The sequence below is a fragment of the Heptranchias perlo genome, chromosome 3 (genome assembly GCF_035084215.1).
Source record: "Heptranchias perlo isolate sHepPer1 chromosome 3, sHepPer1.hap1, whole genome shotgun sequence".
In the NCBI taxonomy this organism is placed as follows: Eukaryota; Metazoa; Chordata; class Chondrichthyes; order Hexanchiformes; family Hexanchidae; genus Heptranchias; species Heptranchias perlo.
The window spans coordinates 58,075,430-58,102,219 of record NC_090327.1 but is presented as its reverse complement, the minus strand read 5'-3'; the positions used below and the strand labels follow the sequence as shown (position 1 = coordinate 58,102,219).

The 26,790-nt window shown below is 41.6% G+C and overlaps 1 protein-coding gene across 3 annotated transcripts in view; it reads left to right on the top strand.

Annotated features, from left to right (window-relative positions):
- Positions 1-26,790, top strand: part of garem (GRB2 associated, regulator of MAPK1) — a 139,578-nt gene that overhangs the window by 99,331 nt on the left and 13,457 nt on the right. For all 3 annotated transcript variants that reach the window (XM_067979770.1, XM_067979773.1, XM_067979774.1), the window contains exons 3-4: positions 11,074-11,204; positions 24,367-25,545. In XM_067979770.1, coding sequence (XP_067835871.1) covers positions 11,074-11,204; positions 24,367-25,545 — 1,310 coding nt within the window. The remainder of the gene's footprint in view (positions 1-11,073; positions 11,205-24,366; positions 25,546-26,790) is intronic.

Below are 26,790 nucleotides of genomic sequence, written 5' to 3'. Positions count from 1 at the left end.
AAATCTCTAACTGTTAACATTTTGGTTGGGGAGGCAGTGATCAGCGCTGACCAGAAGCTTAACTTGTAGCCACGGTGTTGATACAGCTGGTCACGAGTCGCTGACCTCCTGACCCCTGAAAGTGCTCCCATCATCTCCAAGACTCAGTCACGGGTGTTATAGAATACTCGCCACTCGTCTGGATGGGTGCAGAGGGCTGGAGCCGACGGCTGACCACCACCACCTCAGAGCAACTAGGTATGGGCAATAAATGTGACCTTGTCAGCATCACCTGCATGCCATGAACATGTTTTAAAGAAAGCCTAGAGTGTCCTGGATGAGGTATGTGGAGCTGTCTGGTTAAGTGATGCACATGGGGAAATAGTAGGATTATAACATGACTAGTGTTCTGTTGGACGAAGAACATCCCATTTTCCCTCAATTGTTATACCACTTGTCTATAAACAGATGTTTTAACCATTTTCAGTTTTTCATGCTGATGGAGAAAACAGTTGCTGTTTAACAGGAAGTGGTATTATCTGGTATCATAAATTGAATTACATGGTTAAAAATCAGTGATTTAAACAAGCTAATTCTGGTATAAAATCTTATGCTTCTGTTTTGCTGTGCTGAGATTTTCATCTGGTGCTAAAGATGTGGTATAATGCTGGTGCCAGTATCTTGAGAATGATCTTGTACCAGCAGCAGTACACTTGTTCTTCAGTGTGCTTTTAAACATTTTATGTAGTTTCCTGTCATTCCATTCTATTAAATTCATTTAGTGAACTCCGATATCTCTGATAACTATGCTGCTTTGTATAAAGATTCACCTGACGAAGGGGGAAGCCTCCGAAAGCTTGTGAATTTAAAATAAAATTGCTGGACTATAACTTGGTGTTGTAAAATTGTTTACAATTGCTTTGTATAATAGTAGATCAGGAAGGTCCTAAATTTGATCCCTAGTCTCTGTTGAGTTAGCTGATCTCAGCCAGAGCAGTGTCAGGGATGCGACAATTGGTCTCCATCAATGAGATGAGGAGGAAAGAAAAATTACTGTCCAATGACTCCACGCTTTGCTGGAACTGCCCACGTATGGGTATCTGATGAGGACAAGATCAATTTCTGCAGTGATGCATTCATGATCTGATTGTTTGCCAACTCTGCCTAGGCTTTCACATGAAAAAATGACAGCTAGATCGAGATGCTGGGGGGTTGCTTCCACCTATCGAGTTGTACCCTGACATGAGTCAGCAACTTGCATCAGGGGAGAAATTAATTAACATTAGATGCATTTAATATATAGAGCCGGATAGGCCATATGCAGTGGTGTGTAGCACCCAGAACGCTTGCCAATATTGCTATTGCAAGTGATAGTCGTCAGCCTTCTAACCAGTTTTAAAAACAACTGCACCCTTTATTTTGGTTCTCGTGTCCTTTTGTTTCCTTTTTCTAGTCTCATGGCGATTTTTTTTCTATCACCATTCCCATGCTTATGAATGCTGAGGCTAATTATAACACTACCATAGCTGCAGCCAGTTCACCAGTACAGGCCAGGGAATGAATATAGGATGTTCCTGGTCTATATGCTTTAGTACCACACCACAATGTATATTTATGAAGCTGAGGAGTGAAAGGGGCTTTCAACTACTTGTTCTAACAGATTTCCTCCTAGTCATTGGGGTCCTGTCAGAGTCCTTTAATCTCATTTCTGGAATCACACTTGAACTGTCTGAAGACATAACATCACTTGGTATTGTATATTCTGTATTTTTCTGCAGCAATAAATAAAAACTAGTTTTAAGCACATATGGGTATGCTATTTTGCACTTTATTTCTGTTGTTGGTATGGGTTTTTTAAGCTGAGAATTTTACCAGATCTGAGAGTTTTGTCAAACTTAAGGCTTTGTGTTCAAAAAGTATTATGTTCACAATAATGCATAGCTGGATTTTGAAAAATGGTGGCTGTGGAGTACAAACTGCAGACTGAAATTGAGACATAAAGCCCATCGCAGCAGATTAGAGTAAAAGCACAGAAGGGCTAAGGTACCCAGGGAGGAAAAAGTAAGAGTAAAATCCTTCTGGTAAAGGAAGTGATCTTCAGGTTTGATGAAATGCTGGAGCTATTCTAAACAGAACTGTAGGAGGAACAAACTTGATCAAAATCTTAGTTTTCTTTGGCTAAATGCACTGCATTGTGTGGTATTGACACAAGCAGACCAATAAGGCACTAGGTACAATACCAGATCTTTGCTGAGTAAGCCAGTTTGGCCATTTTTTACAATGCAATTTGAAAAAAGAATTGCTTTTAAATGTTGGGTTTTTAAAGCAAAGTGTTTTAATGCAATTTTTTTTAAAAAAGCCAGAGACACGATAGGAGGTTAGAATGCTAGCTTTGATATTTTCCCATAGACTTGGAAATAAATTTGCTAACCTGTCTCAGCGATTGATAAATACCTCACGTCGATTGTGTTGAGAAGTCTCTGTACCTTTCTGGCTCTGAACTAAGGAGGATTTGTTTAAAAAACAAGACACAGGCAGTCAGATCTTCAAGCAGAAAACTGCAAGGCCAACCGCCAGACAGGATTACATGTACCATGCAGGAAAGTAGTTAGCAGTTATTTTGTTTGCCGAGTAAGATCACCCATTGGTGTGGGGAAGCGTAGGCGTTTTCGTTATTTTGTATTACGCAAAGACAAGTTGTGCTGATTGAAATAAGTGAATCTATTGATAACCTGCTCTGTAAGTTCATGTACTGTGAAATGAAATTGCTTAACGATTCATATCTGGCTTACTCTTACCACCTGTTTTCTTGGTCTGTCTTACAATTTGGAGAGGCATGTGAGGCTGTACAAAATGTACTAATATCCAGTTTAAATCACAAGGGGGTACTATTGTTATATCCCTAAGTTTCACTATTGCAAAGTTAGATATTGGGCACCATAACCGCACCCCTAAAATATGAGACGGTCAGATTGCTTAAAGCAGTGATAGTGCAGCATCCACAAGGATATCTTGGGCAAGATCCTAAAGTTGTAACAGCAGCCTCAGCAGATGTGGGGGTGGAAAGTTTGATTGTTTCTTCTTTCATGTCAGCCTGTCCCCTCCTTTACAAGGATGCACTATGGGGTTTGAGAGATGACCTTGTATTGGCTTCCAGGAAGTTTGCCCAGACTGCTTGTTACTTTTTCCTAGCTCTGAACAGAGGCCAAAAAGACAGTCACACTATCTGGCATGTTTTATTTACATTTGTTGTGTGGTAAGGGCTTCACTGGTCAGGTAAGTTTTAAAGGTTTTAATTTAATATAACATTTTATGTAATTTCTTAATAGCTTTTGCTATTTTTTGCCTTCTCCCTCCACCTTAATTCCTCCTGGGCCCTGGTTCTGCTTTGGCCTGCTGGCTCTGGCTTTTTTCTCCTCCCCCATTTTATTCTCTCTGTCTCCTCCCTGGACCGTTCTGCCTTTTCAGCTCAAAAATGTTGTGCCTCCTGGGCCCAGTTCTGTCAGATCTGCCTCTCTACAGTCTCTTCCACTACTAGGTTCACTCCAGGACCCTGTTGCCATTTCTGCTTTGCTAGCCTACTCCTGTTTCAGCTTCCACCCCATCTGCATTTTAAAAAATAATTTGTCACGACTTTCCTCCCTGGTCCTGCCATCTTCCCTGTACCTCCTCTTCAATCTTTCCCATCAGTAGGACCACTCTTGGGGTCCTGCTGCTAGTACTGCCTGTCAGTTGGCCTAGCTGAAATCCTGCTTTGGCCGAGTGGCCTTTTTCAAAAAACATTTTGTGCCCCACTCTTTAAATTTAAACTTTTAATGATTTCCAAGTAAGTTTGATATTTAATGGTCTCTCCACTTGTACATGAGTGAAACACGTGGAAATATTTAAAGGTTTAAATAGCATCTCCACTGTTAAACAGATGGATGAGGTGGGGCCTGATGTGGATACATGAGTGATATGGAGGGGACTGGAGGAGGGAATGGTGATAGAGAAGTGAGGGGATAGAGGTTGAGGTAGAGATAGAGAAGGGGAATAAAAGGGAGTAAATAGAATCGAGGGGGGCCGAAGGAATGGAAGGGTAAGCAGAAGGAGAGTTAACCAGGATAGGGGAGGATACAATACTTGAAGTGGTGCCAATGGGAAAGGGATCAGGAGACATGGAGCAAGGGGATGATGGAAAGGGAAAAGTGCTTTGGGGAATGACTGGTGGGAATGGGGATCAATATGGGAGGCCATGGAGCAAGGGGATTCATGTAGAAGTGAGGAAAGAGCACAGTGAGGAAAGGGATGGTAAGAGACCTGCCAAAGCCTAACAGCCTCCTTTTGCGAGTATCATTAATAGAAAATATGACCTACAACCCTCAGCAAATCCCACACCATCCAATCTTGTGTTTGTCGGGTAACTGCAAATTTGGGTGCATTAGATTTCTTTGTCAGAAGATTCTGCTTATATCTAACCAAAATCTATTTTTTGTTAACTTTAAGTATTGTAGTGTTGAAACAAGCACAGATGACTTAACCTGTTATTTATTAAAGTCTTGGCCTTCAAATGCAGAGAACTCAGTGTGTAAGGTATCTGAGAATCAGTATGGTTGTTCAGAACTTGTAATATTTGACGAGCCTGATTAAAGAATGTTTTTCCCTAATTAATTCATTGTGATATCAAGAAACAATAGTTTGGAATCTAGCTTTGAATTTTGTTTTACCTCCAAAAACAAACTTAGTTTTATATTTGTTTTTTTATTGACATGCCTACATTGTTATATGCAGCTGCTACCATAGTAATCTCTCATGCTATGCAATTCTCTGTTAAACATGCAGTTGACCTAGTTTTACAAGGGTGCAGCTTTGTGGTCGAGAAATTGGAAAGCAGACAGAGCCCAGCTGCTCTGGCTGTACTGAAGTGTGGTGAAGATCTTAATCCTAAAAGTGTAGGAGGACATATTGCTCATCTCCCTTAAAGTTGTGGCTATAATTTTTAATATTTGTAAGCCCATATATGTATATATGTTTATTAACAATTTTTTATATATATATATATATATATATATATATATATATATATAAAAATATATATTCTCATACTTATTAGTTACTTTTGAATCCTGTAAATCTGATCATTTGCTGTGATGCTTCTTTAAAGTTTATTTTTGACACATTTGCAAAAATGTTATTAAACCTAAATTTATAATTGATGGATTGTCTGAGTATATTCAATGATTGAAATCCCAAGTAGTCAAATATTAGCTGGATATTCAAAATGTGATATAATAGAATAATATAGCACAGAGGAGACCATTTGGCCCATCATGCCATGCTGGCTCTTTGAAAGAGTTATCTAATTAGTCCCACTCCCCTGCTGTTTCCCTATACCTGCAAATTTTTCCTTCTCAAGTATATATCCAATTCCCTTATGAAAGTTACTGTTGAATCTGCTTCCACCATCCTTTCAGGCAGAACATTCCAGATCATCATAACTGGCTTTATAAAAATAATTCTCCTCATCTCTTCCCTCCTAGTTCTTTTGCCAATTAGCTTAGATCTGTGTCCTCTGGTTACTGACCCTCCTGCCAGGGTCCTGTTCCAAGTCCTGATCATTAATATATATCAAAACTTGTCATAATTTTGAACACCTCTATCTAATCTCCCCTTAACCTTCTAAGCTCTAGAATCCCAGCTTCTCTAGTCTCTCCACATAACTGAAGTCCCTCATCTCTGGTATCATTCTAGTAAATCTCCTCTGCACCTTCTCTCATCCTTCTTAAAGTGTGATGCCCAAAATTGAAAACACTATTCCAACTGAGGCCTAACCAGTGTTTCATAAAGGTTTAGCATAACTTCCTTGCTTTTGTACTCTATGCTTCTACTAATAAAGCCCAGGATCCCATATGCTTTTTTTTAACAGCCTCCTCAACTTGTCTTGCCACCTTCAAAGATTTGTGAATGTGAACCCCCAGGTCTCTGTTCCTGCACCCTCTTTAAAATTGTACCATTTCATTTATGTTGCCTCTCCTCATTCCTCCTCCCAAAATGTATCATTTCACATTTCTCTGCATTAAATTTCATCATCTACGCGTTTGTCCATTTCACCAGTCTATGTCCTCCTGAAGCCTGCTACTATCCTCCTCATTGTTTACTATATTTCCAAGTTTTGTCATCTGCAAACTTCGAAATTATGCCCTTTATATCCAAGTCCTGATCATTAATATATATCAAAAAGAACCAAGGTCCTAATACTTTCCTCCAGACTGAAAAGCAACTGTTCACCACTACTCTGCTTTCTGTCTCTTAGCCAATTTCATATCCACGCTATCACCGCCCCTTTAATATTTAAACGCTGTCTTCTATGGATAGAGAATTAGTAATGACCCCTAGTAAATAATGTATAATCTACTCTTGAATTTGAAGTTGCTTAATTTGAAATTTTTATTAATTCAGATTTTATGAGCAAAATAAGCTTCTTGTGCCATTTTCTTTAAATTGCTTAATTCAAACTATGGGTTAATTTGATTTTTTTCCAACAATTTTGAAGTAAAGAATACATTTTACAAGTGTTCTGACTTAATAACTCTGAAATGATTAAATTGCAAGACAATATATAGATCACAATCTGGCACTCATTGTTTATGCCATGTCAGAAATCTAAAATTTTAAATTAAATGTAAATATTTGGAGATTGTGGATTGGTTTGGGATTTCACTGAAAATTCCTGCCTCCCCCTTGCTCCCACACAGCTGTCTATGCTTAATTGTCATATCTCTACAACAAATGGAAACATTTTGTGGAGCTCACATTATTAAGTAGAAAATATTTGTCTGAGGTTTCACTTCAGCTCTTGTTTTAATCATATTTTAATCTGCTTCACTATATTTCCAGCAATTTGTGTAGGCGGGCAGTATACTCTGAGGTCTCTGCACTGTATACCAAAATATATTAAGTGGGCGCCTTTAAAATAGAATGATCCTTTAAGTCGAACATTTTGGCTAATCACCAAGATCTTAGAAATTTAATTGAATGTTGCCGTAATATCAGGTATTCATTACTGCGCCGTAGTGCTTTACAGATATCCAAGTATAAAACCCCTGCATGTTACATGCCAACGGCTGTGACATCTACAGGAGAATTTTGTACTCTAATGTTTTGCAAGCCATACAAAAACTTGTGGTAAAGGGTATGCAAGTATGGTAGAGATTGTTAGTAAGCCTAAGTGATGTATGTCACAGTGAGGACTTGCTGACTTAAATGAGCAGATCAATTTCTGTCCATGGCATACTCCCAAATAGCAGATACCCTGGTTTACTTGATTTGTATGTCCTAAATTATGTCTGTATAAAGTAGCATTTATACAGTGCCTGGGGAAATGTGTGATTGTGTATTGTACTTTTCAAGCTCCATTTATAATTTGGGAAGGAGGTAGAAGCGGGCTGTGCGGGGTTATAATTTTGCAGCACTGTAGAAAGACAAAGATGGTGAATCATCACCAGTTCACGCTTAATTCATGTTTGAGGTCAAAGCAACATCATTGTTACGCAGTGTCAAGACTCATCTGCTATGCACCATATGAGCTTTAATGGCCTAATTGGTTGACTTCCTCCATTTTTCTCATAGGAATCATGTAAACATTTCAGAAATTTTATTCTGGCTGATGTTTTGATGTACGTTCTCGTATTTTAATTAATTTACAAACTTTGCTGCAGAAGAGCAAAAGGATGTCGGAAAACCCATCTTTGGCATCACTGGACCATACATCTTGTGTACAGATATATAAATATTAACATTATACACTATACTACTGCACATATTTGTCTCTTTGGAGGTTGTGCTAGTGAAATATATAGTCATGCTCTGCTTAAGTCATTCAAGGAACAGAGTCAGAGGAAAGAGAGCAAGCATGTAGAGCATTGCTCAGTTTTTCGACTGACAGAATTTTCCATTGAACAGCAATAACTTGCAATTATATAATGTCTTTAGCATAGTAAAACGTCCTCAGGAGCTTTATCAAACAAAAATGACACAAAACCACATGAGATATTAGGACCAAAAGCTTGGTCAAAGAGGTAGGTTTTAAGGAGCGTCTTAGAGGGGAGAGAGAGGCGGAGAAGTTTAGGGAGGGAATTCCAGAGCTTAGGACCTAGGTGGCTGACTGCACAGTTACCAATGGTGGAGCGAAGGAAATTGGGGATGCGCAAGAGGCCAGAATTAGTGGAGTGCAGAGATCTCAATGGATTTTTGGGCTGGAGGAGGTCACAGCGATAGGGAGGGGCGAGGGTGAGAATTTTAAAATTGAGGTGTTGCCAGACCAGGAGGCCGTGTAGGTCAGCAAGCACAGGGGTGATAAGTGAGCAGGACATTGTGCGAGTTAGGATACGGGCAGCAGAGTTTTGGATGAGCTCAAGATAAGGAGGGTGGAAGATGGGAGGCCAGCAAGGAGAGCTTCGAAATAATCGAGTCTGGAGGTAACAAAGGCATGGATGAGGGTATCAGCAGCACATGGGCTGAGGCAGGGGCGGAGATGGGCAATGTCATGGAGGTGGAAGTAGGCGGTCTTGGCGATGGAGAGCTTATGGAGTTGGAAGCTCAGCTCTAGGTCAAATAGAACGCCGAGGTTGCACACAGTCAGCTTCAACCTCAGACGGTGGCCAGGGAGGGGGATGGAGTTGGTGGCGTAGACCAAAGACAATGGCTTTAGTCTTCCCTATATTTAATTAGAGGAAATTTCTGCTCATCCAATACTGCATGTCGTGCACGCAGCGTTCATGCCAAGCAACAGCCACTTTTATGATGATCATCCTGAAACCACAATGCATTTTGGCCCAGATTATTATTAAGGGCCCAAAAGTGAGGTTATAGTAGAAACATTGGCTGGACACCAGTGGGGTATAATGAAAGGCATTGATGCAGGTGCTTTGACATTTGTTTAAAAAAAACAGATGGAGCAGTTTCCTGTTTATGGCACCCTAGTGCTAGAATTACTAATCAGCACAACTTTATTCAGATCTTTTGTTTGCCACTTACCATCTCACAGTACACGGTCAAAGTCTTGATTTTGAAATTTTGATGTTTTGAGACTTCTGAGCATGCTCTTAGTCTATCTGCTGTCTTATGAAGCACAGTTCCGTACTGCCGATAGTTTGCTATTGCGTACCTCTAAACAAGTTACCATCATAAATCTCCCACCAAAGCTGTGTCCATGGTTATTGAGTTTCCTCTCAAATCAGGCTATCTGGGTTGTCATGCAAAAGAGTGAGCATGAGCTATCAATTTAAGGATTTTCCAGGGTTCTGTCCTCTGTCACTGTTTCTTTTCTTTATCAATGGCCCCTATTCATTATTCAATCCTATCCCTGCTTGCTGCTAAATCTACTCTGCATTCAACAACTTCCTTTTAGATATCGCATACTTAAATATTAAAGGAAATGGTAAGACCAAGCGTGTCAATAAATGAAAGCCCCTAAGGGTGGAACCTAAGGTAAAGTGGTAGTTGCTGGCTGGATCTGCTATGAAGAAAACTATCTTTGGAGAAATGAAAATATTTTCAGTGCCTCGTAAAATTACATGGAAACCATCAGAATATTGTTCCAGCCATTGACCAATTTGGATTGAATCTCTGAATCTTTAAGTCATTGATGTAAAGTAGAGATCCTAATGATCTCAACACCAATCCCTGAGTCCCCTCACCCCCGATATTATTTTACTAACAACTACCAATTTTTCATCTATTTCCAAGATTTACCCCTGATCCCCACAGCGATTAGCCTTTCATCTAGAACTTCGTCAAATGCATTTTGAAAGCCTCGTTACACCATGTCATAGGGCTTTCTATAGTCTACTTTGGTTACTTCCTCAAAAATAAAGTCAAGGAGGTTGGTCAGGCAGGATCTTCACCTTTTCAATCTGTCTGGTCTGTTTACTAGGTGATTATTGTACAGATAATCCTCAAGGTTGCTTCTAATAATTGACTCCACTATTTTACACAGGATTGAAATAAGACCAATAGGTCTGCAGTTCCCTGTGCCTGTTTTGTCGCCCTTCTTAAAGATAGGTACCACGTGAATGTGTTTCTGAAGGTAGCTTCCCAGTGCCTAGTCTCACTCAGTTCTGTGGGATAAATACCATCTATCCCTTTGGGGGATTATTTGTTTTGAGCCCTTTTAGGAAGTAGTCATTCAAAATATCTTGTGATTATCCTTTGTTTCAAACCTGATTGCATCTTTTATGGTTTTCATCTCTTCGTGCCCTCTTACTGTTGAAGTACTGGAAGAATTTCTTAATATTTGGTTTACCTCTGCAGCTATTATCTTTCTTGAATTCTTTACCCCTCTGGACAGCCTTTTAACATGTTTCTGCATTCTCATGTATCCATCCCAGTGAAACTGATCCCGGCAGGATTTGTAGAGGTAATGGTGTAGGTTTTTAACTTGCTTTCCCAGCAATGGACATGAAAATCGTGCAGTTTCTATAACAGGCAGCTGATCCGCAGTATAAGTTGAAAATCTACTCCAATGTTTCTTTTTTATTTTTCTTCTGTGTAATTTGTTAATCCATTTAGGGTCATCTTGTTTAGTCTGAGCTTGCTGATAGGTTATTCTCAGCATTACACCTTTAAAGGTATATTCCACATGTCGTTTAACAACCGTCTCTCCAACTTGCTTAAGTTGTTCCCTTATTTTCTTTGAAGTTAGCCCTTTTAAAATGATATGCCTTGCTCCTGGTTGGTGGTATTTCTGAATCAAATATTGTATTTAACTTGATCATCTTGTGGCCACTGTTCCCCAAGGATACCATGAGTTCCATTTCCTTTACAAAGTCTTGGTCATTTACAAATACTAGGTCAAGATAAACGCCACCTTTTGTGATTTCTCTGACGCACTGATGCAAAAGCCATTCATACATTACATTTACCAATCCTGGCTCTGAACTTTCCTGTTCTTGCATATCCTTCCTATCTCTTGTTAGAGCAAACTGTTTTTGTTTTTGTGCTGACCTGGTGGTTTAAAATATGCGCAGACAGGGTTAAAAGACAAATTAGGAATTTTAACGAGCACTATTGGTAAACCTTTTTTCAAATCATAATTCTGTTTATTGCCCCTTGCAGGACAATTTAAGCTATTGGAACAGGACCGAGATATCAAGGAGCCCGTACAATACTTCAGCAGTGTGGAGGAGGTGGCAAAAGCATTCCCAGAACGAGTGTATGTCATGGAGGAAATAACATTCAATGTTAAGGTCAGAGTTTGGAACAAATATTTATGAATACTTGAATGTTTTAAGTAAGGCAAGCTATTCTGCAAATGTTAGTGTGACAGCTAAAGTATGAGGATCTGAAACTGAAATGTTCTGGTGATGTTTTGCAAAATGCTGAAAGAATCTTCATCTCTAGACTTGACTGAAAAGGTTGCGAGTTAGCAACTTGGCACACTGAAGATGGTCTGTTAATTGAGTAAGAAAGGATTTAATGAAAGTTATTGACAAAAATAGCAGTTTCTATATTTCATTTTATATAGTTTCAGTAACTAGGGTTTAAAATGGAGATTGCTCTCTTCAGATACAAAATGGAAGACAGGAGACATTTGCGTTGTGACATTCGTTTTGATCAGAAATAAGTTTAAAATAATGTGTGAATGTCAAGGTAGGAAGTTTAAAATGTTAATGAATGGAAATGTAATTTCTAGTTGCATTGTGTGAAAACTGTATGAAATGCTGACAGCAACAAAGCTGTAGCAAGCCATGAGCTCATTGACTACTAAGATTTGAGTGCTGCTAAACATTTTATTTGCTTTATTGCTTCAAACAAAAGGCTTTACACCAGGGATTCCACAGGATAAATAACCTATTTCTATCTGCTAGTCTTGAGCGCTGATAAGGAAATGTCGGACTTGCACGTTGTTTTGAAATTCACTTATTTATCATCCACCATATTATCCTAAAGAAATAGATTTGAGACTGCAGATAGTGTACCAAGGAATAAGAAACTCCTTGGCTAATTTATCCAAGGGAACTTTGTTCTGGTTCAACAATGAAAAGGGTATTTCCAGTTTTATATATAAGAATTTTTGCTGTTTGGCCCAAGTCTTTTTGCTCTGTGTTCATTTTATTTATAAATAAATCTGGAATGCCAATTTAGCCTGTATGAAAGTGGTATAATATTTTGATGGGCCAATAAACTATTTTTTGCAGTCTAGGTTAATTGTTAGACTTGGGCTGTGCTAGCTCAAAAATAGCAGTGAATAAAGACACAGATTTTAGTTTGTAAGAGACCTTGATCTGTTTGTCATGGCAAACAGATAAACAGGATAAATTTCACCTGCCCAAATGCAACTCGTGTATAAGCTTATTTGGTTTATCTGCACAGACTGTACCTCGTACGCAACCTGGTTTGTTTTAATGTCAACTTGGCTCAGTTGGTAGCCTTCTCACCAGTGAGTGAGCAGAGTATATGGGTTGAAGCCCCACCTCTGACTTGAGCGCATAATTTAGGCTAGCACTTCAGTGCAGTACTGAAAGAGTTGCTGCATTGTCAGAGATCCTGTTGTTTGGATGGGGTGTTAAACCAAGGCCTCGCCAGGGGTGGATGTAAAAGATCCTGTGTCACTGTTTGAGGAAGAGCAAGGGGTTCTTCAGCTTTCCACCAATACCACCAAAAACTGATTGCATGGTAATTTATTAATTTGCTGTTTGTGGGATTTTGCTGTGTGTAAATTGGCTGCCATGTTTGCCTAATTAAGTGACTGTATTTCAAAAGTAATATATGGATTGTAAAGCTATATAAATTCAAGCTTTCTTTCCCATGTTCTTCCTAGCCCTTCCCACTGCCAAGTCTGTCATGCTGTGATAAAGGAGGCCTGGGGTGTGCTTTCACACTTCCTGAGCCCACAACAGCAGAAGTATTAATAGAATCTTAGGTGCAGAGCCCCAGAAGGGGAATTTTTCAAAACTGCTCCTTTTGAAAACAGAAGATTCTATGTTGACACAAACTGTCTAGAACAACAGCAACTTAAAATTATATAGCGCCTTTCAAGTAGCAAAACATCCCAAAGTGTTTACAGAGGTGTACTCAGACAAAAATGAATGCTGAGCCAAAGGAGGGGTGATGTGAGGGGTGACCAAAAGCTTGATCAGAGGTGGTTTGTAAGGTCAGCCTTAAAGGAGGAGACTGAAGTGGAGAGGCAGAGCGATTTAGGGAAGGAATTCCAGAACGTGGGGCCTAGGTGGCAACTGAAGGCAAGGCTGCCAGTTGTGGGGCAAAGGGGTGGGGGTGGGGTGGGGATGCACAAATGGCTAGAGTCAGAAGAATGGAGAGTTTGAGGGAGGATGTAGGGCTGCAGGAGGTTACAAAGGTTGGAGGGGCAAGTCCACAAAGGGAGTTAGACACAAGGATGAGAATTTTAAATTGGAGGCATTGGGGAACTGAGAGCCAATGTAAGTCAGGAAAGGACTGGGGTGATAAGTGAGCGGGGCCCTGGTGCAGAAAAAGATATGGGCATCAGAATTTTGGATGCGCTGAAGTTACGGGTGGAGGATAGGCGGATAGCCAAGAGAGCATTAAAACAGTTGAGTCTGGAAGTGACAGACAAGGATGATGTTTAAGTGACAAATGTGCTGAAGCAGGGGCAAAGGCAGGTAATGTTACATAAGTGGTCTTTATGATGGAGATATGAGGTTGGGAGCACAGCTTGATTGAGAATAGTCGAGTTCAGCTTCAGACAATGGCGAGAAATGGAGATGGAATCAGTAGCAAGGGTACAGTTTATGGCAGGGGCCAAAGACAATGGCGTGAGTCTTCCCAATGTTTAACTGGAATAAATTGCAGTTCATTGAAGACTTTTTTTAAAATAAATTATTTCTTGGGACATGGCCGTCGCAGGCAAGGCCAGCATTTATTGTCCATACCTAGTTGCCCTTGAGAAGGTGGTGGTGAGCTGCTGCCTTGAATCGCTGCGGTCTGTATTTTTCTTTTATTCGTTCATGGGATGTGGGCGATGCTGGCGAGGCCGGTATTTATTGCCCATCCCTAATTGCCCTTGAGAAGGTGGTGGTGAGCCACCTTCTTGAACCGCTGCAGTCCGTGTGGTGAAGGTTCTCCCACAGTGCTGTTAGGAAGGGAGTTCCAGGATTTTGACCCAGCGACGATGAAGGAACAGCGATATATTTCCAAGTCGGGATGGTGTGAGACTTGGAGGGGAACGTGCAGGTGGTGTTGTTCCCATGTGCCTGCTGCTCTTGTCCTTCTAGGTGGTAGAGGTCGCAGGTTTGGGAGGTTCTGTCGAAGAAGCCTTGGTGAGTTGCTGCAGTGCATCCTGTGGATGGTACACTCTGCAGCCACAGTGCGCCGGTGGTGAAGGGAGTGAATGTTTAGGGAGGTGGATGGGGTGCTAATCAAGTGGGCTGCTTTGTCCTGGATGGTGTCGAGCTTCTTGAGTGTTGTTGGAACTGCACTCATCCAGGCAAATGGAGAGTATTCCATCACACTCCTGACTTGTGCCTTGTAGATGGTGGAAAGGCTTTGGGGAGTCAGGAGGTGAGTCACTCACCACAGAATACCCAGCCTCTGACCTGCTGTTGTAGCCACAGTATTTATGTGGCTAGTCCAGTTAAGCTTCTGGTCAATGGTGACCCCCAGGATGTTGTTGATGGGGGATTCGGCGATGGTAATGCCGTTGAATGTCATGGGGAGGTGGTTAGACTCTCTTGTTGGAGATGGTCATTGCCTGGCACTTATCTAGCGCGAATGTTACTTGCCACTTATGAGCCCAAGCCTGGATGTTGTCCAGGTCTTGCTGCATGTGGGCACGGACTGCTTCATTATCTGAGGGGTTGCGAATGGAATGAACACTGTGCAATCATCAGCGAACATCCCCATTTCTGACCTTATGATGGAAGGAAGGTCATTGATGAAGCAGCTGAAGATGGTTGGGCCTAGGACACTGCCCTGAGGAACTCCTGCAGCAATGCCCTGGGGCTGAGATGATTGACCTCCAACAACCACTACCATCTTCCTTTGTGCTCGGTCTGACTCCAGCCACTGGAGAGTTTTCCCCCTGATTCCCATTGATTTCAATTTTACTAGGTCTCCTTGGTGCCACACTCGGTCAAATGCTGCCTTGATGTCAAGAGCAGTCACTCTCACCTCACCTCTGGAATTCAGCTCTTTTGTCCATGTTTGGACCAAGGCTGTAATGAGGTCTGGAGTCGAGTGGTCCAGGTGGAACCCAAACTAAGCATTGGTGAGCAGGTTATTGGTGAGTAAGTGGCGCTTGATAGCACTGTCGACGACACCTTCCATCATTTTGCTGATGATTGAGAGTAGACTGATTGGGGCAGTAATTGGCCGGATTGGATTTGTCCTGCTTTTTGTGGACAGGAAATACCTGGGCAATTTTCCACATTGTCGGGTAGATGCCAGTGTTGTAGCTGTACTGGAACAGCTTGGCTAGAGGCGCAGCTAGTTCTGGAGCACAAGTCTTCAGCACTACAGCCGTGATGTTGTCTGGGCCCAAAGCCTTTGCTGTATCCAGTGCACTCAGCTGTTTCTTGATATCACGTGGAGTGAATCGAATTGGCTGAAGACTGGCTTCTGTGATGGTGGGGATATCGCGAGGAGCCTGAGATGGATGATCCACTCGGCACTTCTGGCTGAAGATGGTTGCAAACACTTCAACCTTGTCTTTTGCACTCGTGCTGGACTCCGCCATCATTGAGGATGGGGATGTTTGCAGAGCCTCCTCCTCCCGTTAGTTGTTTAATTGACGACCACCATTCACGACTGTATGTGGCAGGGCTTTGATCTGATCCGTTGGCTGTGGAATCGCTTAGCTCTGTCTATAGCATGTTGCTTCCCGCTGTTTATCATGCATGTAGTCCTGAGTTGTAGCTTCACCAGGTTGGCACCTCATTTTTAGGTACACCTGGTGCTGCTCCTGGCATGCTCTTCTACACTCCTCATTGAACCAGGGTTGATCCCCTAGCTTGTTGGTAATGGTAGAGTGAGAAATATGCCGGGCCATGAGGTTACAGATTGTGCTGGAATACAATTTTGCTGCTGCTGATGGCCCACAGCACCTCTTGGATGCCCAGTTTGGAACTGCTAGATCTGTTCTGAATCTATCCCATTCAGCACGGTGATAGTGCCACACAACATATTGGATGGTGTCCTCAGTGCGAAGATGGGACTTCTTCTCCACGAGGGCTGTGCGGTGGTCACTCCTACCAATACTGTCATGGACAATTGCATTTGCAACAGGTAGATTGGTGAGGACGAGGTCAAGTAAGTTTTTCCCTAGTGTTTGTTCACTCACCACCTGCCGCAGCCCCAGTCTGGCAGCTATGTCCTTCAGGTCTCGGCCAGCTCGGTCAGTAGTGGTGCTGCCGAGCCACTCTTGGTGATGGACGTTGAAGTCCCCCACCCAGAGTACATTCTGTGCCCTTGCTACTCTCACTGCTTCCTCCAAGTGATGTTCAACATGGAGGAGGACTGATTCATCCGCTGAGGGAGGGCGGTAGGTGGTAATCAGCAGGAGGTTTCCTCGCCCATGTTTGACCTGATGCTATGAGATTTCATGGGGTCCAGAGTCAATGTTGAGGACTCCCAGGGCCACTCCCTCCTGACTGTATATCACTGAACCACCACCTCTGGTGGGACAGGACATACCAAGGGATGGTGATGGAATAGTCTGGGACGTTGGCTGAAAGGTATGATTCTGTGAATATGGCTATGTCAGGTTGTTGCTTGACTAGTCTGTGGGACAGCTCTCCCAATTTTGGCACAAGTCCCCAGATGTTAGTGAGGAGGACTTTGCAGGGTCGACTGGGCTTGGTTTGCCTTTGTCGTGTCCGAAGCCGGTTTTATTTTTATTATGACTTTTTTTAGCGAGATGGTACAACTGAGTGGCTGGCTGGGCCATTTCACAGTGCAATTAAGAATCAACCACATTGCTGTTTGTCTGGAGTCACATATAGGCCAGACCGGGTAAGGACGGCAGGTTTCCTTCCCTAAAGGACATTAGTGAACCAGATGGGTTTTTACGACAATCCGGTAGTTTCGTGGCCACCATTACTGATACTAGTATTTTAATTTCAGATTTTATTTAATTGAATTTCAATTCCCCAGCTGCCGTGGCAGGATTTGAACTCATGACTCCGGATTATCAGTCCAATAATATAACCACTATGCTACCGTACCCTTGTGGAGCAATAGGGAGCAGTGGTTGGTGGGGTGATTGGGATGAGAAGTAGGTTGATGGGGTTAGTCCCCATTTGGCGTTGTGGGCAGGAAGGTTGGCGGGAGAGGAGAATGGGGTAGTTTGGGTTGCTGCTTGTAAGGAGCCACCAATAAGGCCCTTCAGAGAATGCCAAGAGAGGCACAGAGGATAGCTGTGGGTTCAAGGGCAATTCAAGCCTGCAACGGTGGCGAGAGTAGGAAGGCTGAGGAGTCGTGATGGGTCGGGTAGGGTTCGGGAGCAATGTACATCAGAGTGGAGAAATGAATGGTGGCATGACTGGGAGAGGGGGAAATACAGGAAAGAAGGGCTAGAGAGGTGCCAAGAGAGAAAAGGCAATAGAATTAATGGGCGCCATAAGGAAAAAACATGCAATTATATAGTGTCTTTCACATTCTCCGGATGTTCCAAATTGAATTACTTTTGAAGTGTCGTCACTTCTTTTTGTAGGCAGACGTGGCAGCCAATTTGCACACAAACTCCCACAAACAGTATTAAAATGAATAATCAATTGATCTGTTTTTGATGCTGTCAGTTGAGGAAGAAATGTAGGCCAGGTCACTTGGAGAGCTCCCTTACTCATTCTCAAATAGTGCCATGGATTCTTTTATGTCCATCTGAGAGGGCAGACAGGGTACTGATTTAACGTCCCAGAATGACATCATTTGGACAAGTATCAGCTGATCGGCATAGATTTGTGAAGGGTAGGTCATGACTGACTAATCCAGTTGAATTTTTTGAGAGGTCATTAGCATGGTGGATAGGGGAGTGTCTATGGATGTTAAGAACTTTCAGAAAGCGTTTCGCACGAGATTATTAGCAAAAATGAGAGTGCACGTAATTGGAGGTAACTTTGTGACAGGTTGGTAATTAGTTGGGAGGTAGGAGACAGAGTAGGGATAAAGGGTACGTTCTCTGATTGGTATGTGACAAATCGTGTTCCCCAGGGATCTGTACTGGGCCCATAGCTTTTCACATTTATTAATGAACCTTATACAACTCTATTCCTTCCATTTATATATATCAAATTTGCAGATGACACTAATTTATGTGGCACAGTAAGTTGCGTGGATGTGAGCAGGAAGTTACAAAGTGATATCTGACTAAGTGGGCAAAACTATGGCAGATGGAGTTCAATGTGGGAAAGTGTACGGTCATCCACTTTGGATCTGAGAAAGACAAATCAGAATATTTTCTTGAAGGCGAGACTAGGAGCTGCGGAGGAGCAAAGGGATTGATGTATCTATGTACATAAATCACTAAAAGCTAGTGTACGGATACAAAATAATCAAAATTACTAATGGAATGTTGGCCTTTATCTCATAGAATCATACAGCACAGAAGGAGGCCATTCAGCCCATCGTACCTGTGCCCTGCTCCCCTGCTCCTTCTCCATAGCCTTGCAAATTTTTCCCCTTCAAGTATTTATCCAGTTCCCTTTTGAAAGTTGCAATTGAATCTGCTTCAACCCCCTATCTCAAGGGGGTTGGAATTCGGAAGTGAGGAAGTGATGCTTCAGTTGTGCAGAGCCTTGGTCAGACCCCCATCTGGAGTACCGTGTTCATTTTTGGGCACCAAGCCTATGGTTAGATAGGTCTTGAAGGGGGTACTGAGCAGATTCACCAGAATAATACTGGGGCTTAAAGGGTTAAATTATGAGAACAGGTTGCATACACTTTGGTTGTATTCCCTTGAGTTTAGAAGGTTGAAGGATGATCTAATGGAGGTCGTTAAAATGATAAAGGGATTCGTGAGGGTAGATAGAAAAACTTTCCTCTGGTGTGGGTATCCAGAACAAGAGGACATAATCTTAAAATTTGAGAGAGGCCATTTTGGAGTGAAATCAGGAAGCACTTTTTCACACAAAGGGTAGTGGAAATCTGAAACTTGCACAAAAGGCTCTGGATGCTGAGTCAGTTGAAATTTTCAAGACTGAGATCGATGGATTTTTGTTGGGTAAGGGATATAAAACAAAGGTGGGTAAAGGGGGTTGAGGTACAGATTAGCCAGCATGGTGGAACAGGCTTGAGGGACTGAATGGCCCACTCATATTCTTAACAAAATACCTCCAACAATGCAGTACTCCTGTCAGTACAGAGAGGTTTTCTCTCAGTACTTCACTGAAATGTCTGCCTGGATTATCTGCTCAAATCTTGGAGTGGAGCTTGAACCCACTGCCTTCTGACTCCAGTGAGAGTACTACCACTGAGCCAAGGCTGGACTAATAACAGCAAGGACGTATTTGCAGTGACTGCATTCTTGCCATTCAGTCACACTAGAAACCAATGGCATCGCAGCAAGTACAATGATCGTTACAGCCTTCGAAACACTGAGCGCACTGCAACATTGCACACGACATCTGTCTCCAAAGCAGTTGTTAAACAAGTTTGATTCATTGAGAATTGGAAATGCAGATGGCAGCATTTCATTCAGAAACGCAAGCACAATAAGCCAGTATGGGGCCACTCTGATATCAATTCCTTCAAGTCATTATATGATGAAGCATTTGATCAGTGGAAAGAAAAATCATTGTAGAGTACTGTGCATCAATCGGAACTTCAAGGTTAATTTAGAGTTGTGATAATGACATTTTTGCCATTTGCACTGCCAATTCTCATTGAAAATGGTTTAACAGTTACTTTTGGGATTGATGTCAGGTGTATTGTTTCAATGTTTATTGTTTCTACGAGATTGGAAAGACATTTGGAATCACAGCAAAAATGGTGGTTTCTTATGTTAGTGAATGGTAAGGGTCTACTCATTGCACATTCTGCATTGCTGCTGCCAGTGAGTTATCATGTTGATATCTACTTTATTTCGATACTTCTGAGAGTTCTTTACCTTTGACTGTGTATTTGCTATGTCGTACTCTGGAATATCTTAACCAGATTAACTATTTTATATTCAGAATATCAAATCAAGTTGTTTGGATATGCAAATGCAACATCCAATTGGCAGTGATCCAGTACCAGTTCAAGTTTAAGGCATAAACTGATGTGCAGTCTAAGTGCGAAGAGGAAAATTCTGGTTGTAATTTCAACATAAATTTGGTTTTATGTAGTTTGAGCCACAAACATTTAATCCCAAACAAGTTTGTATAGCTACTGCAGCAGGTTAGTCTTGCGTAGTGGGAAAGCTTTAATAATTTCTTGGATTGAGTAAAAAGAAACTATTATCTGTGGCTCAGTCGTAGTACTCATGCCTCTGAATCAGAAGGTTGTGGGTTCAAGTCCCACTCCAAAGACTTGAGCACAAAATCTAGGCCAACAATCCAGTACAGTACTGAGGGAGGGCTGCACTGTTGGAGATGCCAATCCAGTACATGGCTAAGGGAGGGCTACAGTGTCAGAGGTGCCAATCCAGTACAGTACTGAGTGAGGGCTGCAGTGTTGGAGGTGCCATCTTTCGGATGAGACATTAAACCGAGATCTCGTCTGCTCTCTCAGGTGGACGTAAAAAATCCCATGGCACTATTTCGAAGAAGAGCAGGCGAGCTCTCCTTGTTCTTGGCCAGCCTTTATCCGAATATTTATCCCTTAACCAACATCACAAACAGATTATCACATTGCTGTTTGTGGGAGCTTGCTGCATGCAAATTGGCTGCTGCGTTTTCTACATTACAACAGTGACTACACAAAAGTAATTAATTGGCTGTAAAGCACTTTGGAACCTCCCGAGATCGTGAAAGACGCTATATAAATGCAAGTCTTTCGGATTATTTTGATAAAGGACTAAAATGTGTATAGCTTCCTCACAGGAAATTTACTGAGTCTGATCTCTTACTGACATTAGACAGACAAAGGCATGGATGCTATTACAGTAAATCTGGCCTATAATCTGATTTACTAAATGAACAAAACACTTGATGGCATTTCATCTCAAGAAAGCAAACCCACGATTGTTAGCTGAAGAGGGGCAGATCTCTTGTGTTGTAGTGGAGAGGCTATAGATGGCTTCAACCTTGGCTAGGAAGGTGGAGGGTTGGGTTAGGATCTGCTGAAGGTCGCTGTCCTGATCACTATTCAGTGACCCCCCCCCCCCGCACTGCAAAGCATGTGTATGTAGATACAGGTTCAGATGTGGCTGAGGTACCTGTGAAGTTGAACAGCCAAATGACACTAACTGAACTTGTGTATGAAGAATGGCCACTTGGGAAAGTATCAGAATTGTACCCCAACATGAGTCTATGCCTACAAGAGAGCATGGGATAAAATTTGAAAGCAAAAAATAACTATACTATAAACTATCCAATATTCAGTTCAGTAGCATTGTGTAGGAAAGAGACGGTCAAACGTTTTTTTTAAAAAAAATAGACATTGGGCTGGAATTGCTGAAAAAATAATTGTGTGTGAATGATGCATGCCGTTATTAATGTGCAAATCTGCCAGCAGCTTGTGGTGAGGAAAAGATACCCTGTGAATTGTGAATCTCCACAAGTTGCTGGCCGATTTGCGTCGCTCCATCGTTAGCTTCGCAAAAACGGCATCTCGCCCTTGACGTCCTCGTGATTTTCATGAAGTTGCTGCATTTGCACATTAAACTTGCCACAGAAAGTTAAGTCTAGTAATTAACAGTGTAAGTACCCTTTTAACAATGTGATAATTGTTAATGACTGCCAATCAACCTCTCTGGCCCAGAAAGTGAACAAATAAAAGTGTGGAGTCTCATTCCTTCAGGTAGTGAATTGTTGGAAATTTTAAAAATGTTAAATTTAACATTTTTTTATCTTACTTTTCTTCTATTTTTTTTTTCTCTCTTAATCCATTCTTTCTTTTGAGCTCTCTTTCTGTACTTGATTTGACATGGAATTCACCCACTCTAATTCACTCTCCTCCTCAGTCCTTCCTCTCACTATTTCTCAATTCTTAAATCTCATTGGTTAAGGAGCTAAACTGATGCCCCAGATGCCTTGTTGCCCTCACCACGCTGTTATCAGCTCGCACTTCCAGCAACTTAAAGGGCAAAAAAAGTTTGAGCTGAAGGGTGCAGGGAAAAGTCTAACCGGGCACCGCAAGATGCCCTGCTCCAAAAATTCCTGCCCATCGCATTGTGTTTGGGTGGGGGAGAGGGGGTGGCATAAGGTTAGTTCCTGAAATAGCTTGATCTCAAATTAGTTTGAGCCTCCATGCTGCTTCCTCACAAAAGTTTGCAGCGATGCAATATGAGCAATGGTGATGCAATTTTTGCATAGATTTTGCATTTTTTTGATGCAGACAGGGTTGGTGACAAAATATCCTCTGTTTATAAACCTGGTAAAATGTCCCAAGTTATTTAATGAAAGAACGTCTGTTTAAAGTAATGGAATCATTTTTTTAATGCAAATAGATTTCTAAAGCAGTGGGGCCTCTATCTGTTTTGCCTCTGATTCATTTGTGAAGTTAGGCAGAAGGATACTCAGCTTTGTAAGATAAGTTAGTCACAGCACACGTGGCAGTAACTGACTGTTTTCATGTGTATTAGTGTTTTCACGGTTTTAAAATCTCTGATAGATTAGCATTAATGTATGGTAACTAGGCAGCAGTGAATATGTTGGGTTTTTAAAATACCCTCTCTCCCTCATCATCCCATAATTCACTGCCTCGTGCTGAGTTTAAAATGTGCAATTTACAGCTAAAACTTTAAATGTTTCGCATATGTTTACATGTGCAAGATAACTTAATTGAGTTTGTGACAGTGCTATTTGATCTGAACATAAGGATTGTTTGGTATTTCACACATCTGTTGGACTCACTTGTGAAATACCGTTGACCACTTTAGGTGACTAATAACATAAGAATAGGAGCAGGAGTAGGCAATATAGCCCCTCGAGCCTGCTCCGCCATTCAATCAGATCATGGCTGATCTTCAGTCTCAGTCTCAACCTCAACCTCAACTTCACTTTCCTGCCCGATCCCCATATCCCTTGATACCCCTAGAGTCCAAAAATCTATCGATCTCAGCCTTGAATATAGTCAATGACTCAGCATCCACAGCCCTCTGGGGTAGAGAATTCCAAAGATTCACAACCGTCTGTATGAAGAAATTCCTCCACATCTCGGTCTTAAATGGCCGACCCCTTATCCTGCGACTATGCCCCCTAGTTCTAGACTCTCCAGCCAGGGGAAACAACCTCTCAGCATTTACCCTGTCAAGCCTCCTCAGAATCTTATATGTTTCAATGAAATCACCTCTCATTCTCCTATATTCCAAAGAGTATAGGCCCATTCTACTCAACCTCCTCATAGGACAACCCTTTCATCCCAGGAATTAATCTAGTGAACTTTCGTTGCACTGCCTCTAAGGCAAGTATATCCTTTCTTAGATAAGGAGACCAAAACTGTACGCAGTACTCCAGGTGAGGTCTCGCCAAAGCCCTGTACAATTGTAATGATGTGGAGATGCCGGTGATGGACTGGGGTTGACAATTGTAAACAATTTTACAACACCAAGTTATAGTCAAGCTTTTGGAGGCTTCCTCCTTCCTCAGGTAAACATTTACCTGAGGAAGGAGGAAGCCTCCGAAAGCTTGTAGATTTCAAATAAAATCGTTGGACTATAACTTGGTGTTGTAAAATTGTTTACAACTGTACAATTGTAGTAAGACTTCCTTGCTCTTGTACTCCAACCCCCTTGCAATAAAGCCTAACATGCCATTTGCTTTCCTAATTGCCTGCTGTACCTGCATGTTAACTTTTTGTGTTTCTTGTACCAGGATACCCAAGTCCCTCTGGACACCAACATTTAAAAGTTTCTCACCATTTAAAAAATATTCTGTTTTTCTATTCTTCCTATCAAAGTGAATAACCTCACATTTCCCCACATTATACTCCATCTGTCACCTTCTTGCCCACTCACTTAACCAGTCTACATCCCTTTGCAGACTCATTGTGTCACAGCATACTTTCCCACCTAGCTTTGTAAATGACGTAGCATTGAAGGTAATTTCATTGTGGCATGCAGAATTTGCTGACAGGCAAGGTTTATGATAATGGTGTTTACTGGTTGTGAAATGCCAAATTGCATGAAAATGAGATTCCATTTTATAAAATAAAATGGAGCGTTAGTGATTTTTTTTGCTCAGTGTCTCTGAAAATAGTAAGATATGGATGGAATAATTGAAGCAATAGAGGAAGTTCTACTTTATAAGTAATTCCAAGTTTTATTGTGGCTAATTATTTGCTCTTCCTCCTTAGGTAGCCTCAGGGGAGTGCAATGAAGATACAGAAGTGTATAACATCACTTTGAGCACTGGGGATGAACTTACTCTAATGGGGCAAGCAGAAATCCTTTATGCCAAAACATCAAAGGAAAAGTCACGACTCAACACTATTTTTAAGAAAATTGGGAAACTAAATTCTATCAGCAAGTTTGGACGAGGAAAGATGCCTTGCCTTATCTGTATGAATCACAGGACCAATGAAAGCATTAGCCTTCCTTTCCAGTGTAAAGGTCGATTCAGTACACGTAGTCCCCTTGAGATACAAATGCAAGAGGGTGAGCACACTATCCGCAACATTGTTGAAAAGACCAGGTTACCAGTAAATGTTACTGTGCCGTCTGCTCCCCCACGAAACCCCTATGATCTACACCTCATTCGGGAGGGCCATCGCTATAAGTTTGTTAATATCCAAACTAAGACTGTTGTAGTGTGTTGTGTACTTCGGAACAACAAAATGATTCCAGTGCACTTTCCACTTCATTTAGTTGTGCCAAAGTTTACCTTAGCTGAAGGTCTCCTTAAGGGAGCGATGTGGTACGAAAGCACAGTTCAGCACTCGTTCAGCATTTGTCAGGAGCAGTTTGACATTGAAGAATATTCACGAGCTGTTCGGGACGTGAAGACTGACTGGAATGAAGATTGTAAAAGCCCAAAGAAGACCAGATGTACTGGGCACAGTCACATGCCTAACTCCCTTAGTTATGCTCGTGAAGAACTGACGCAGTCTTTCCATCGGCTTTCAGTATGTGTTTATGGAAATAATTTGCACGGAAATAGTGAAGTTAATCTGCATGGTTGCAGAGATCCAAGCAGTGAGTGGTCGCTCTTTTCTCATGAACCCCTCCCATCTCAAGATTCGGGTGACAGTGGGAGTGATTATCTGCTGCCTGAAGTGACTGAAGAATCTGCTGGAATCCAGTCACAGTCAGAAGTTCCCTACGAAGAGCTCTGGTTAGATCAGGGAATAGGAAAACGGGGTGGACAAGATCTTTCCTGTTTGGGGGAGAGATTGAAATCTGGTAGCCAGAGAGGTTCCATCCACTCCAAGTGTCCGGCTTCTTCAACACTTTCTTCTCCAGGTCCTTTGTCTACAGTTAAACCATCATCTGATATTTCTCTACCTCCACCTCCAGTACCTCCAAAGTCTGAAGCTGTAAGTCCTTGTCTTAGGGCAGTCATGCCAAATGCTGTACAATCATAGTGCTTAACCATTTTTAGAAAGTTGTAAGGGTGTGTATGCTCCCAAGATTCAAAACTATGTAATAATTCCAGGTTGTAACTCATTCTTTCAATACCATGAGTTTTGAAATGAGTTTTCCTGCAGTGCTTCCTTGGGCTGATATGATGTTCAGTAATTGGTTTTGTATAGGAATGTTTCATAGAATTTTAGCTTGAGTGAACTGTTCTTTTGTTTCTAAATGCCAGCAAAACAATCTCTATTTAGAAATATTTTAACATTGCAAATGTGCACTCAAGTTCAAAGTATTTGCTGGATTTTTCTCCTCTTTTGGTACTTTATAAACATTCATTTTTCCAAGTTATTGTAATTTTTTTACCTATTCTTAAAAAGTTTGATTTGTGATTCACAGTTGCATGACGTTCTGCAGCACCACTCCAAAACCAAATGAAAATGGGATAATCCCTGATCGATATTGAGTCTGTCTCAACTGGATAGCAATGGGGATGCTATAAATGGTGTTGACAAATGTAAGGAATCTTACAACACCAGGTTATAGTCCAACTGTTTTATTATAAAACAGTTGGACTATAACCTGGTGTTGTAAGATTCCTTACATTTGTCAACCCCAGTCCATCACCGGCATCTCCACGTAAATGGTGTTGGCATTGCTGGGCTGGGAGAAAATGTCAGTAAATTTCCTGCTTCTATTAGCTATCCATTGACCACTGGAAATATGCATATGTTTACAGCTTTGGACTTTGCTGTATGGCTATTTCTCTTCTTTCTGCACACCACTTAAGTATCTTGCCGATGCTCACTGTCCATGGTCACACGTGATGAATGGTTGTCTGTTAGTTACTCAAGGGTAGCAGGCACTTCAGCTGTGTTCCACCTGAGTCAGCACCTTGAAGAGACGAGGGGAAATGTTTTTTTTTCAAAAATCCAAAACTCATGCTTTTGAACAGGTCCATGCCAGTGTTTATGCTCCACATAAGCCTCCTCCCTCCCTACTTCACGAGTCTCCTCCCTCCCTACTACTTCTAACCCTATCAGCATGTCCTTCTATTCCTTTCTCCCTCATGTGTTTATCTAGCTTCCCCTTAAATGCATCTGTGAATCTATTCAGAAAAATACGTACTCAAATGTAGTTAAGTAAATACTCCACTCAGGATTTAAGAAATTACTCTAATTTTCAGTGGGAGCAGCCTCGGAATGTTT